Here is a 15,944-nt window from a genome sequence, read left to right as displayed (position 1 = left end):
ATGGCCTACTCCTGCACCTATTTTCTATGTTTCTATAACGATGGGAAAGGAATAAAGGGACTTTATTCTCGGTCAGCATGGACATGTCGGGCCAAAGGGCCTGTTTTCCTGCTGTACGACTACAACTATCAGATCGAAAATGACCAATATGGCAAATATAGCAACAGATTTGCAAAAGGTTTGGTTAATTTTCTGAGCATAACAAGAGGCCAAATGGAGTGGATGGGGAGGGAAAAATGCTCATGATGGAGACTATGGAAAATCGTTTCAATCTTTCCAAGATTTATTTGGAGCTAATTTTTGCTAGTCCATTACTGGACGTTGGGCAAACAGTCTGACACTTGGGAGACAATGGAGGAGACGAGAGGGGGCTGTAAGGTAAATCTGGGCATCAATAATATACATGCAGAAACCAACACTGTGTATTGCTTGGAGCACAGGAGGGTGGGAGGTGATCTTATAGGGGTGGATAAGATCATGAGGGAAATAGGGTAAATGCACAGGGTCTTTACACAGAGTAGGGGAATCAACAGCTAGGAGACATAGATTTGAGGTGAGAGGCGAATGATTTAATAGGAACCTGAGGGATAACTTTGTCACACAATGGATGGTGGGTATGTGGAACTAGCCGTCAGAAGAGGTTGAGCCAGGTACTTTAACAACATTTAAAAGACATTTGGACAGGTGCATGGATTGTTATGCCCCTGTCCCACTTAGGAAACCTGAAACAAAACCTCTGGAGACTTTGCGCCCCACCCAAGGTTTCCGTGCAGTTCCCGAAGGTTGCAGGTGGTTGCCGGAGGTTGCAGGTAGTGGAAGCAGGTAGGCAGACTAACAAAAACCTCCGGGAACCGCACGGAAACCTTGGGTGGGGCGCAAAGTCTCCAGAGGTTTCTGTTCAGGTTTCCTAAGTGGGACAGGGGCATAAGAGTTTAAAGGGATATCACTATCGAGTGTGGGCAGGTGGGTCTAGTGTAGATGGGCCTGTTTCCACACTGTATCTTTCAATCACTCAATCAATCAATCAATCAATCCAATCAAAATTTCAATCAAAATTTGAAAAGACCGTTTCACTAAAATTACGAATCATTTTCAAAAACTTCAGTAAATTTTACTCTGTTTTTATTTCAGGACCATTTGCCCCACAATCTGTTCTTGCAATTCTCAAGTCCAATCCCATTAATACATCCATGGGAGCTCTCATTACTTGGAATGCCTCGGAAGGCTCAACAAATTATTTTGCTGTCCGCCTGACGAAATTCCGCGAAATTGGCCATAACTGCACGTCAAAATCCACATCCTGTGTCATCACTCCGATCCAATGTAGCACACAATACAATGTCACTGTCTATGCCATCAATGAAGCAGGATCTTCCGACCCTGCAAATCCGACCGAGTTTATAAGTTGTAAGTACACAGCCGCAGTAACAAAGTCTGCTAACCATGATTTTCAATATTTTTCTTCTTTATGTAGAACATAGAACACTGAACAGTGTACAACAAACGAACCATATACAAGATGACCATTTACACAACCCTTTGTGTCCACAATGTTTGTGGAGAATATGATGCCAAGTTAAACTGATCTTATCTGCCTGTACACGATCCATATCTCTCTATTCCCTGCACTTCCTTGTGCCTATCTAAAGGTCTCTTAAACGCCATTATTGTATCGGCCTCCAGGACCACCCCAGGCAATGCATTCCAGACTCCCTTCACTCCCTGTGTAAAACAATACTCGCCCCGCACATCTCCATTAAACTTTCACTCTGTCACCTTATAGCTGGTGTTGGTCAATTCCAACCTTATCTCTACTTTATCCTTAATAATAATAATAATAATCTTATTTATATAGCACATTTTCAGTCAACTTGCATTGACCCCAAAGTGCTTCACATAATTACATTACATTACACACAGGTAAAGGTGGGTGAAGTGTCTTGCCCCAAGGACACAACGACAGTATGAACTCCAAGCGGGATTCGAACCGGCTACCTTCTGGTCGCCAGCCAAACACTTAGCCCATTGTGCCATTTGTCGTCTCACAAATGTCCAGAAATGTCTTTATCATATTCTACAGGTGTTACAAATAGCAGTCTATCATCCTAAATTCTATGATCACTCAAACATAGAAAATAGGAATTGGAATAATCTGTATGGCCCATTGATCCTGCTCTGTCATTGAATACCACACTCGATCTCAATACAATTTGTGTCTAGAAATTTTCTCCTTAAATATACGGCCACAGTCCCCAAACCTTTCTACGGCCGAGAATTCCATGGGTTCACAACCCTCTGTGTGAAGAAATCTCCTCATCTCAGTCCAACATGTCTTGTCCTCTATCCGTGTCTCATTCCTCAACTCCCGGCCAAGGGGGGGAATATCCTTTCTGCATCCATTGGACCTTTTCCTGTGATGGAAGAGAGAGGGAGGTTGTGTGGAATGACCCTGCAATGTGAATGGTGATGCTCCTTAAAATGTATAGGATGCTGAGGTAACCCTATCAACCCAAGTCAAGTCAAGTCAAGTCAAGTTTATTTGTCACATACACATACGAGATGTGCAGTGAAATGAAAGTGGCAATGCTCGCGGACTTTTGTGCAAAAGACAAACAACAAAACAACCAAACAAATTATAAACACAATCATAACACACATATTCCTTTACATAATAAATAATGGAAGGAAAAACGTTCAGTAGAGTTAGTCCCTGGTGAGATAGGCGTTTACAGTCCGAATTGCCTCTGGGAAGAAACTCCTTCTCAACCTCTCCGTTCTCACCGCATGGCAACGGAGGCGTTTGCCTGACCGTAGCAGCTGGAACAGTCCGTTGCAGGGGTGGAAGGGGTCTCCCATGATTTTATTTGCTCTGGAGTTGCACCTGTTTTATAGTTCCTGCAGGGGGGCAAGTGAAGTTCCCATAGTGCGTTTGGCCGAACGCACTACTCTCTGCAGAGCCTTCTTGTCCTTGGCAGAGCAATTCCCAAACCAGATGGTAATGTTCCCGAACAAGAAGCTTTCCACCGCCGCTGCGTAGAAGCACTGGAGGATCCTCGGAGACACTCTGAATTTCCTCAATTGCCTGAGGTGGTAAAGGTGCTGCCTTGCCTTACTCACGAGTGCTGAGGCGTGTGATGCCCATGTCATATCCTCGGTGATGTGGACTCCCAGATATTTAAAACAGTTCACCCTATCCACAGGATCCCCATTTATCCTCAATGGAGTGTACGTCCTCGGATGATGTGCCCTCCTAAACCCCATCTTCACATTGTGTTTTTTGATTTTTCTGTCTTTGGAGCGATTTCTGTCTTTAATTTGTGTATTGGTGATGTCCTTATTATTTATTTTACTCCGACTATATGTTTTTTCTCTTCTGTTAATTTTCTGTAAGGTGTCCTTGAGACTTTGAAAGGCGCCCAAAAATAAAATTTATTATTATTATTATTATTATCTATGCCCCCTTCATAATTTGATATACTTCAACGAGTCTCCCCTCAACCTCTGACATTTCAGAGAAAATTATCTTAGTCTTGCCTACATCTCCTTGTAGTTGAAACCCTCTAATCCAGCATCTTGGTGAACCTCCTCTGCACCCTCTCCAAAGCTTCCACATCTTTCCTGTATTGGTGCGACAAGAACTGCATGCAATACTCCAAATGCAACCTAGCTGAGTCCTATTGATCTGAATCATGACTTCCTCATCTTCTTTAACTTCCTACTCTTTACCAATTACAATAGCCAATCTGTAAAACTGCCTAATTTGTACTTATCAAACCACCCAATTCATATTTATCATCATTTGGAAATATTTATCAAAACATCTACTATGAGAAAGAATGTATCTACTGTATGTCTGTTCCTCCCCAGTTTTTGTCTCTTAGTTGGTCTCCTGTGTGAATAAAGCTAAAAATACTACTGCCATGGAGTTTTCCATACACAAGAAACAGAAGGGTGCCGAGCTAACAAAGACCTGTGGAACAATAATACCTGCAACCATTTAAAAATATATATCTGTAGTCCCACCTTAAATATTTTTTTTTTTTGGCCGAGATTACATTACCTTGTTAGAAATGACCATCTCTTCAGAGTTAATTTTTGAATTTAAATGTGGAGGACATCTTGGGTTCTACAAAATCTTGTCTTGCCCTTTGGTGCTCGAACGACTTGCGCCTTCACGATTAGGGTTTCGTTCATCATTCCGTTCACCTCACGTGAGTCTATTACTATGTCACCTCTGTAGATACAAACATGTAGTACATGGATGTTTTTCTTGCAGGAAGAGGTGATTAAACTCTTCCCCTATCCCAGAGTATTTCAGTGCCATCAGTGAAACCCTTCAGTGGACCTCTCTAACAAATGCAGATGGTATTAGGTCCGTCCGCCAACTTATGTACAAATTGTAAACAAAAGTAAAAAAGGCAAGATTGTTATTTGCCTTCTGTTTTTCTAAAAAAAAATGAAATAAATCCCATGTGCATATAAAGAAAGCAGGCAATGGGATTTTTCCTTTCTTTCTTTTGGCAAATGTGGATGATATAAGACCCCAATTAGCATTGTCTATTGGGATTCACCCTGAGTTTGGCAGAGACATTACCTTCACCAACACCAATGACATCATTAATCAGATTGGCAAGAATGAAGCAAGATTACTCACCTATTCCATTCTAAAGCAGTAGGTTGAATAATATTGAATTACATCACATTGTTGTTTGAATGTATTGGATTTTATTTCTGGGACATAAAATGCTTTGAGCTATAAAATAATTTGAGTGTTCTTAAGAGGCATTTGTGTTACCTTTTATTGTTGCAGTTCCATGTACTCCACATGACATTAAAGTCCAGGAGAAATATCCTGGTAACTTAACTATATCCTGGTCCCCATCTCCCATGGTTGATTACTACACTACTTTTGTGAAGAGGGATGATGGCCTCGAGGTTTCCTGTAACACGACACTTAAACGATGTTACTTCCAGTCAGAATGTGGATTCACATACTTCATCAGTGTTTTCTCCTACAATAACGCTGGGCAGAGTAAACCAGGCAATGTTTTAAACTATACAACAGGTAAGTGTTACATTCTTACATTTTACATGTTAGTATTACATTCTAAATATTACGTATACTACATCTGAAAAGTAAAACAATTTGACCACCTCAGCTATTAAGATCATAAATGATAGGAGCAGAATTAGGCCATTCAGCCCATTAAGTCTACTCCACCATTCAATCATGGCTGATCTATCTCTTCCTCCTAACCCCATGCTCCTGACTTCTCCCCATAACCACTGACCTCCCCATAACCACTGACACTGATCAAGAAACTTAACATTTACTGCATATTAAAATGTGCTATTTATAAACCTACAGCATAACAGATATTATGCATAGGTAGTTTTGTTGTTCAGCTAGCCTGAAGGTTGAAATGAGCCCAGATGAAAGGACCTTCAAATCAAGCCGAATGAAAGCACATTATAATCATGTCATTGAAAAGAGGAACTATCCTGACTGAATGGAAAATATTCACTGAAAGCGAAAGGCAAAATTTAATGTGACTCGTAATGTAGAACGTGTAGAACATGTTGAACCCTTCAGCTCATAATGTCTGTGACGAACATGGTGTTAAGACCATCACTTATCTACCTGCATATAACCATATTCCTCTATTCCCTACATATCCATATATGTCTAATAACTTCTTAAATGCATCGTATCGGTCTCCACCCCTATCATTGAAGGCCCACACCACCCTGGTCGCACTTTCTTCCCGATCCTCCTGTCTGGGAGAAGGAACCTGAGAAGCATTATCCCCAATATTAAGAACAGCTTCTTCCGATCAACCATCAGGCTCTTGAGTTCCCTGTACAACCCTTCTTCAGCAGGGAACCACTATAGATTTTACACTACATATTTTACACTACTATGGTCGGTCTCTATACATTGGCTTTTGACCATCATAGGTCTAGTTTATTCAGAATAATCGATAATTTATTCAATATTTATTGTTGTTGTGGTCATGTTTAATATGCCTGTAAAGTTGCAGTAAGTAAGAATTTAATTGTTACAGTTCATATCTGGTGCATGTAACAAACTCACTTGACCCTGATCTCTTCAATCTCTTCATGGGAACCCAAAGTATTTAGCAGAAAGTCAAAGCTGAATACATGCTGTGGGCATTCCAACTGGTTCACAGAAACTGCATAAATGAGCAAATTAATTTTTGTGGCGTAGACAGCCTGGACAATCCAGGATACATTGAGTAATGTCAGGGGGCTGGCATCCTATAGTTCCCCCAGCCCCTTCCTGCCCCTGGAACAGTTTGCATCACCCCAGAGGTAGCGAGCTTCAGCCTAACATATGTTTAAAGCCCGACGCTTGTCAAGGGCATAATGATTAGGTTTGGCCCTGGAAAACAATTCGGCACACAAGCGTGGATGTGGAGAGGATGTTTTCAGCAGTTGGAGTGTCTAGGACTATAGGTCATAGCCTCAGAATTAAAGGATGTTTCTTTTGGAAGGAGATGAGGAGGAATTTCTTTAGTCAGAGGGTGGTGAATCTGTGGGGGCCAAGTCAAGGGATATTTTTAAGGCAGAAATTGATAGATTCTTGATTAGTACGGGTGTCAGGGGTTATGGGGAGAAGGCAGGGGAGTGGGGTATAGGAGGGAGATAGATCAGCTATGATTGAATAACAGAGCAGACGTGATGGGCCAAATGGCCTAATTCTACTCCTATCACATAACCTAATGACCTCCAATCAACTAAGAGAATGCCTGCATCTGCTTATTCAATGCTACACTTAATACCTCTTGGTGTTATAAATGTGTGTTTCCTTAATCACATTGATGTCCCCTTACTGATCATTTCTAGAAAAACACATTGCCTAAACAGAACCAATTTTATGAGGGAAAACAGGGAAGAAAATGTAATTAATAAGGAAATTAAAGGAAGTGGCTGGGCTGAGTCATGTGAAACTTTGCCTGGTCATGGATCCATGGAGCCAAATAACCTGTTTGGATGCAGTAAACAGGGCAATACTGGAGACAGACTATTAATGATGACCATGTAGCTGTCAACATGATTGGGTTTGAGGCAGTGCAGCATAGGTTCAGGAGATTGATCCCTGGGATGGCGGGACTGTCATCTGAGGAAAGATGGAAAAGACTAGGCTTGTATTCACTGAATTTTAGAAGGATGAGGGGTTTTCTTATAGAAACATATAAAATTATAAAAGAACTGGACAAGCTCGATGCAGAAAATATGTTCTCAATGTTGGGCGAGTCCAGAACCACGGGCCACAGTCTTACAATAAAGGGGAAGCTATTTGAGACTGAGGTGAGAACATTGTTTTTCACCTAGAGAGTTGTGAATTTGTGGAATTCCCTGCCACAGAGGGCAGTGGAGGCCAAGTCACTGGATGGATTTAAGAGAGAGTTAGATAGAGCTCTAGAGGCTAGTGGAGTCAAGGGATATGGGGTGAAGGCAGGCACGGGTTATTGATTGGGGACGATCAGCCTTGATCACAATGAATGGTGGTGCTGGCTCGAAGGGCCGAATGGCCTCCTTCTGCACCTATTTTCTATGTTTCTATGAGTTTACTTTTTGAAGATGTGTTGCGAATGGTTTGTGCTAAAAAGTTAATTCTCTGTGTCCTAGTACCGTGTTGTCCAACACAAGTTGAAACATTATTTGTCTCGAGCGATACGATTGAGGTGATTTGGAATCCAGTTCGCGGAGCTGAAATGTATGAAACCAAAGCACAAGACATGGACTCAGTAGTGTTCTGTAATGACACTTCCACAATCTGCACCTTATCCGGATTGGAATGCAACATAAACTACAATGTCACTGTATATTCTTACAGTGATATCAGGGGATTCAACACCTCGTGTCCAAAAAAGTCAATCAAAACAGGTAGCTATACAAATGTATGCAAAGGACCATTTCAACCTTTTAACGGGTCATAAACAAATTAATGAAAGAAACACATTTTGTGATAAATAGAATATTCTTGATGATCCAAATATAAAATCCTACAGGTGCTGGAAATATGAAATGAAATTTATAACTCAGAATGTTGTTTCAAATACTGCTGTACAGTTCATATGAAATTGAAAGATGAATTAAAACAAAATAAATGTTTATGGATTTTACCTTTTGATAAATATACACGGTGTATACTCTGTGAATTTATTAGGTTAGAGTTTAATCTACATTTACTGAAATTAAGCATTGTAAAATTTAGCTGCAAAATTTACAGTATGAAATTGCTGTGTTATTCAAATAGGTCCATGCAGTCCCAGAATTCTGAATATTACAAAGGTGAACCCGACCACTGTTAATATAACATGGCAACAAAATAACATTGATGCCACATACAAAGTGTTTGTCTTCGGAAAAGCTGGAATGAGATACTGCAATAGCTCTGGATGTTCTTGTGCAATCGCTAACCTACCCTGTGGATCCACCTTCTCTGTTAGTGCAGTGGCCACTACCACAGAAGGAAGCAGTTTACCCAGCTACAGCATACTGTTAGAAACAGGTAAACAACATTTGAGTGCTTGGAAGATATCTTTTGAGTGAAATGTCTGTTGCTGAACTGGTTTCCTATTTGAACCAATATTGGCGGCACAGTGGCATAGCAATAGAGTTGCTGCCTACACAGTTCCAGAGATCCTGACTCTGAGTGTTATCTGTAAGGGGTTTGTACATTCTCCCTGTGACTGTGTGGATTTTCTCTGGGTGTTCCAGTTTCCTCCCACATTCCAAATTCGTGCAGATTTGTAGGTTAATTATTTTGGTAAGATTGTAAATTGTCCCTAGTGTGTGGGTGTAGGATAGTGTTAGTGTGCAGGGATCGCTGGTCGGTGCTGACTTGATCGGTCAAAGGGTCTGTTTCCGCGCTGTATTTCTAAACTAAACTAAACTAATAGCTGAATATTCCACTGCTCAATTTGCTTATACCATTACTGAATGGTGTGTGGCAAAATGTTTGGATAGATGTCCAATAGCTTGGGACAAAATGTATATCTGATATGTATGTATGTATATACATCTCTCTATCCATAGATCTGTATATAACTGTATATCTCCATATCTGAGAATTTATCAAATTTAATGCTTGAATAGATATCCAAGAGCTTGGAACAAAATATATATCTGATATGTATGTATATATGTCTCTCTATCCATATATCTGTATATGACTATATATCCCTATATCTGAGAATTTATCAAATTTTGAATAGAACCTTAGATGTATTAGAACCATAGTACAGGTAGCACAATGAGTAATTAAAATTCCCACAAATAAAATCCATGCTTCCATATTTGAGTTTAGCAGTGCAGTAATGTTATTTTTTTTGTTAGGAATAAGTATGTACATTTTAACATCATTTTTATAAGCAATTTATTTCAATCTAGAATTAATTTTATTAAGACCAATGCAGTGTTTTGCCATTTAGAAATTCATCCCTTATCTTTGGTGTGTGGTGCAGTGCCTTGGAAAGTCATTCAACTGCCTATTGACGCTGAATTTCACAGCCAATGTACAATGTTCTGATGCCACAATGTAGAGGGATGAATTTCTGGACTCTAGTACTTTAATGTTTAATTTCATCTTGACTTTTACATTAGAATCTGACATTCAAAATATGATTTTAGAATCAGTCAGGAATTTCCTGAAATTGAACACTTAGAAGTGTAAAGTTGCAAAATGAACTGTAAATATTCTACTCTTCTTCAAAGCACCCTGCTGCCCTGATAGCTTCACAGCGACACAAGTGACACAATCAATAACCAACATTAGCTGGACTGCTGCAACAGGAGCACAGTCATACACTACACTCCTGGAGTCACCTAAAGGACAAGCCAAGTGCCACACTGGAGCAACCCATTGCCTTCTTGGATGTATAACGTGTGGCACCAACTACTCAGTGACCTTACTTGCCATCAGTGAAACGGGAATGGCATCAGAATGCAATTTCCTCGGCTATTCATCCAGTAAGTACGGACGCAGAGATTCCATCTAGAGTAACTAGATGTTATTTCCCAACCACATTGTCACGGTAGATAAATATTGCTTGAAAAGCAACTCATCTTGTGTTTAAAAACTTGTTCTGATGCTGCTGCAAGTAAAGAATTTCATTGTTCCATTTTAGGGCATATGACAACACCGTTGACTCTTGATATCTCAAGGGTCAAAGCTGATCAGATGGCTTCATAGAGATACTCCAAGTGCAGTTATTTCAATTGCAGTTCTAATTGATGTACCTGAGCTGAATCTTAGAGCAGTGGTGTGCTCCTTCTGCAGGATGCGGGAAGTCAGGGAAATATCCGGTGTCCTTAAGGACTACTATGGGAAGTGACCCAAGAAACAGCTCCTGACAGACCGAGTGAGGGAACCAGAGCTCGGCTGGAGAACATCAGGATTGTCCATGAAAATAAGAGCCTTGTAGATTGAACTTAAAGTTCAAGTGAGATGGACGTAACTAAGGTACAGAGAGAAAAGAGATGGATGCCCACCAGAAAAGAGATTAGACAGATTAGGGCAGCATGGTGGCGCAGTGGTAGAGTTGCTGCCTTCCAATGCGCCAGAGACCCGGGTACGATCCTGACTACGGGTGCTGTCTGAACGGAGTTTGTACATTTTACCTGCGTTGATTTCCTCCGAGATCTTCGGTTTCCTCCCACACTCCAAAGGCGTTCAGGTTTGTATGTTAATTGGCTTTGGCAAAACTGTAAATTGTCCCTAGTGTGTGTAGGATAGTGTTAGTGCGCGGGGATCGCTGATCGGTGGGCTGAAGGGCCTGTTACTGCGCTGTATCTCTAAACTAAACTGAGCAGGAATCCCCTGTGCCTCCTCTTGTCCAAAACAACTATATCCTTATGGATATTAATGTGTAGGAAGGAACTTCAGACGCTGGTTTACACTGAAGATAGACACAAATTGTTGGAGTAACTCAGCGGGACAGGTAGCATCTCTGATAGAAGGAATGGGTGATGTTCCTGGTTATGGGCACAACAGGTGAAATAGAGGTGTGGATAATAGAGGAGGGGGAGTTGCTTTATTGATTAAGGAAAACATCACAGTAATTGTATGTGATGACATTACAGAAAAAATATCCAATGAGGGTATCTAAGTGAATCTGAGAAATAAAAAGGGATAATCACCTTGATGGGATTGTACTATTTGTCCCCAAATAGTGAATGAAAATTTGAGGAACAAATATGCTGGAAGGTTGCAGACACTGCAAGACTAATAGGGTTGCCATAGTAAGGGGTTTCAACTTTTCCATTATAGATGGGACTGCCATTGGGTTTAATTGCGCTTTGATGTCAAGTGTGTTCAAGAATGTTTTCTCAGGTGATATGTGGCATGGCCTACAAGCTAGAGGGTAAAATGATCAACTCAAGGATTTAGACAGGGCAAGTTACTGAAGTGTCAATGGAAGAACCTTTTGGGATGAGCAGCCACATTTCTAGTAGAGTCGTAGAGTCATGCACCACAGATAATGGCCCTTCAGCCCAACTAGTCCGTGGCGACCAAGATGCCCCATCTAAGCTAGTTTTATTGGCCCGCATTTGGCCTAAATCTCTCTAAACCTTTCCTAGTGTCATTTGTCACAATGTCACAAGTGTCATTTAAAGTGTCATTGAGCACAGTACAGTGGCACAGCACTCGAGGCCCAGGTTCGATCCTGACTATAGATGCTGACTGGGCAGAGTTTATACATTCTCCCTGTGATCACATAGAATTTCTCTGGATGCTCTGGTGTTCTCCCACATTCCAAATGCCGGCAAATGGAACTAAGTGTACATGGGGCATATGGATTGACATGGACAATTTGGGCCAAAGGGCCTGTTTGCATGCTATATGACTATGATTCTGTAAATGGCAATTGTTATGGTCCGCTGAACTGTGCATTTCACATCAAACATTATTTAATCAATTAACTGAGTTTGGATATACATCCACGCACTGCAATTTAATGAAATTGCTTAAAGATTCAGATTGACAGTTCCTCGCCTAGATTTAACATTTGGTTCCCAAACTATTAATCAAATTACTCACAAAACTATGTAATGGTTTAAATTTTATAATGCTAAAAGCCACAGTTGAACAGCAAAGATGTGTTCTTTGTTTAATGGGCATTGTTAGACTGGGGACACCAGGACAATATAGATAACACTGTTACAGATGATTTTCAGTGTATTGAAAAGCAAGACAATTTTTTTAGCGTTTCTTTCGAGATTTAAAACTTAAGTCAAACATTACTGGGGTAGAAATTAATTCGCCACTACAGATACAGTATGCATGATATAAGAACAGTGTGCTTCCGTAATACTACCCATTCCAAAATCTGATTCTATGGAACTAAACTTCAGATTTGAGTTCAATGCACAATGATTGCAACATTGTGCTAAATTTATACATTATAACTTGAAGTTATTTATAAATATGTTCAATTATTCCGCAGGTTATTTCTTACTTGTATTTCAAATTCGTAGATGCTTTAAACCCTTGTTCCAGTAAATTTATTACATAAGTTAACCTACTTTCTTTAAGGATCTAGTGTATGCAGTGTTTGTAAAGGCAATGTATTTAAGAAACTTTTGTTTGTATTTTATATTAGGTGGCTGTTGTCCATCTGCAGTTAAACTCTACAGGCTGGGGAGCAATGCTTTAAGAGTTTACTGGCATGCCTCTGCCTCGGTAAATTATGTTGTGAATGTGACCAGTGACCGTGCAAACTTCACCTGCACCCCCTTGGCCAGAATCACATACTGCGACATAAATGAGATTTACTGTGGGGATCTATACACTGTCATCGTCTCCCCCGTAGCCACAGATGGATCAATAGCCACATTTTGTCCAATGAAAGTTTATTCAGGTACTGTTATTAATATTATTTGAAATAAAAATCAATAGAAATTAAGTTCAGTCATTCCAACGTGTACAGGATTTTCAGAAATCCTGGACATTTCTGGCTTTAATGACAATTAAAGCAAACAAAAGGTTTCAAGTTTTCAAACTTGTTTTGTTCTTTATGTTTTAGTATCATGTTCTATGAATTCAGGTGCAATGGGTAAGAACAATTTTCTAAAGTTCACTTTATCTTAAATCTAGTTTCCATCTTAATTTAGCAAACAAGATTTTATTCAATAGCTCGTGTGGAAAAGTATGTATTTGTACAAGAAATATTATTAATAGCCTTCTTTTTCATACAGTGATTCATCGAGGGAAGAGAGCCTAACACAGCCAAGGTGACAATATATTTGTTTGGTATTTAACATATTTGACAGTAGCATTTAATATTGCAATCCTCTCTAATACTTATTTGTTTTACTAGGATTTAGTAAAGTCAGATCATCAAAATCAGTTCATCCTAACAGAAGTCAATAACAAATGATGTCCTTCACATTACACTTAATGCTGACAACACAATCTGAAAACTGCTTTATGATTAATTTCAGAAACACAATGGTGCAGTTTTTCGCAAGCTGGAAACTAGTTCGCTGAATTGTTTAACTGACAATGTGTTTTGTCCATATTTTTAATCACGAGTATAATTAAAATTATATAATTAATAGAAACATTGTATCATTGATTATACTTGTGTCATAACAATAACATTAAAATCGTTAAGACAATTTTTGAGGACAATAAAAAACATCATGAATTATGTTCAATATTTTTAGTTTTTGATCCAAGGTTAAGAAATCTGACAGAAGCACTGAGAATGAAACATGAGCAATGATCATTGGCAATCATGTACTTGTGCACACAAGATGTGGAAAATAACAGCAAACTTAGACGTACTCCTCCATTATTTGAAATTATAATTCCATCTTAGAAAATGGAACAGAACAACTAAGAAATAGGCCTTTCAGCGCTTGATGTTTGTGTCAAAGATGATGTCAAATTAGACTACTCACTCTTGCTTGCAAGTAATGCATACCCCTCCATATCCAGCATATTTATGAGCCTTATCTAAAAACCTCTTAAATTCTGTTATCTTACTTGCATGTACCGCCACCCTTGGCAATGCATTCCGGGCAACTAAAACTCTCTGCGGAAAATACCAAAGATCTTTAAACTCCCGTCCCCGTCCCCATCCTCAAAGCTTTAATCAGTAATATTTTTGATATTTCTACTAGGGGAAAAGGTTCCTATCTATGCCTCTCATAATTTTGTGAATTTCTATCCAGTCTACCCCTCAGCCTCCAACCCCCCATCCGGAGAAAATGATCCAAGTTTGTCCAACCTCTCCATATAACTAATACCCTTTAACCCAGGCACTATTCTGGTAAACCCCTTCTGCACCGTCTCCAAAGCCTCCACATCATTCCAGTAACGGGGCAACTAGAATTTCACATAAAACTCCAAGTGTGGCTTAACTAATGTTTTATAAATCTGCAACATGACTTCCTGACTCTTATACTCAATGATAGAAACAAAATGCTGGAGTAATTCATCGGGACAGGCAGCAACTCTGGAGAGAAGAAATGGGTGACGTTTCTGATTGAGACCTTCTACTGACCAGTCAGGAGAAAGGGAAAAGAGAGATATAGCCGGTGATGTGGAGAGATATAGAACAAATGAATGAGAGATATGCAAAAAAGTAACAATGATAAAGGATACAGGCCATTGTGAGCTGTTTGCTAGGTGAGAACGAGAAGCTGATGTCACTTGGGTGGGGGACGGATGGAGAGAGAGAGAGGGAGTGCAAAGGTCACTTGAAGTTAGCGAAATCAATATTCATACCATTGGGTTGTAAGCTGCACTAATTGATGAAGACAAGCATACCACATGCATGCCGCCATGTATCATGTGTTGATACTCTCTGTACAATGTTGTTAAGGGTCCTGCCATTAATTGTGCACTTTCCATTCCCCTTACATTCAACCTCCCAAAGTGCCAAAACTTGCACTTCCCCGCATTAAAACCCGACTGCTATTTCCCCACTCATATCTTCCCACACCCTAGCCCATTTTTGTTCTTTACTTCAACTCGTCGATCTCCCTGTCTACACTGTGTGAAAAGCTTGTGAGCAAGACTGTTCAGCTGCCAGCCCCGTCCTTCCTTAAGCCAGGATTTTAGTCACTGAAATATCATCTTTCCATGTATCAGTTTGTTTCTTTGTCTGCACTGCCCTATTCATTAAATTCTTTATATGTAGGTATACAATTTGCACACAGACTTTGTTTGCTCTTCTTTCCAAACTCAGAATATTTATCTGGCCTTCAGTTCTGCTCTTCTCCCTTTTGAATGTATGCTCTAGTTCTGTTCTCTACCAAGCTAATTCAAAGACTCCTCTATAGTACCACCAAAGTTGCCTGGGGGTTTATTGGTCCTGACCCAATTACTATCGATTCAGCCACCCATTCATCTGCACTGAGGTCCTATTTTAAGACTCACTAGAATGCAATGTCACAACATTTTGAGATTTAAAAAATCAAGTCTGCAATTTATCCCATCAGATAAAGCATAAAAAGAAGTTTAATTTGACACCTAATTCACTTTCATATCTTCATTATTAAAAAAGTTATGGCCATTTTCATACTCGGAAATGAGCATCTTGTTCCCTATTGCTTTTCCATTGACTTAACACAAAAGCTGTGATCAAGGACAGTCAAAAACCCATAACTTTCTTAAACATTAAGAGAACTGAATGAAATGTTCGGTTATTATAGATTGAAGCATTCTGAAACAAATATAAAACAATCTTACTTGGATGACCTGAAATTAAAGCATATAATTAGTTAGTTACCTAATTGTAGCTAATTACAAAATTCAAATACTATATCTAAACATCTATCCATTGCTTAAGAAAAGATTAACATTTTTAAATAGCCTAAGTGTCCAAATAACATTCGCACAAGAATTCACATCATAGCATGATTTTTAAATCTCATTGTCATGAATTTATAGGCCAAATGTAAAG

The 15,944-nt window shown here is 39.6% G+C and overlaps 1 protein-coding gene across 4 annotated transcripts in view; it reads left to right on the top strand.

The window, feature by feature from the left end:
* The window catches only part of LOC129701259 (fibronectin type III domain-containing protein 7-like), a 29,024-nt gene extending 15,340 nt beyond the window's left edge, over positions 1-13,684 (top strand). For all 4 annotated transcript variants that reach the window (XM_055642394.1, XM_055642391.1, XM_055642392.1 and 1 more), the window contains exons 6-14: positions 1,132-1,407; positions 4,811-5,065; positions 7,654-7,911; positions 8,285-8,539; positions 9,745-9,999; positions 12,633-12,890; positions 13,056-13,085; positions 13,228-13,263; positions 13,350-13,684. In XM_055642394.1, the coding sequence (XP_055498369.1) occupies positions 1,132-1,407; positions 4,811-5,065; positions 7,654-7,911; positions 8,285-8,539; positions 9,745-9,999; positions 12,633-12,890; positions 13,056-13,085; positions 13,228-13,253 (1,613 nt within the window). In that variant the 3' untranslated portion in view covers positions 13,254-13,263; positions 13,350-13,684. The remainder of the gene's footprint in view (positions 1-1,131; positions 1,408-4,810; positions 5,066-7,653; positions 7,912-8,284; positions 8,540-9,744; positions 10,000-12,632; positions 12,891-13,055; positions 13,086-13,227; positions 13,264-13,349) is intronic.
* Positions 13,685-15,944: the final 2,260 nt, after the last annotated feature.

Source organism: Leucoraja erinacea, chromosome 10 (genome assembly GCF_028641065.1).
Source record: "Leucoraja erinacea ecotype New England chromosome 10, Leri_hhj_1, whole genome shotgun sequence".
NCBI classification, from domain to species: Eukaryota; Metazoa; Chordata; class Chondrichthyes; order Rajiformes; family Rajidae; genus Leucoraja; species Leucoraja erinaceus.
Note: the sequence above shows the minus strand (reverse complement) of the source record. Positions and strands in the feature narration are given on the sequence as shown.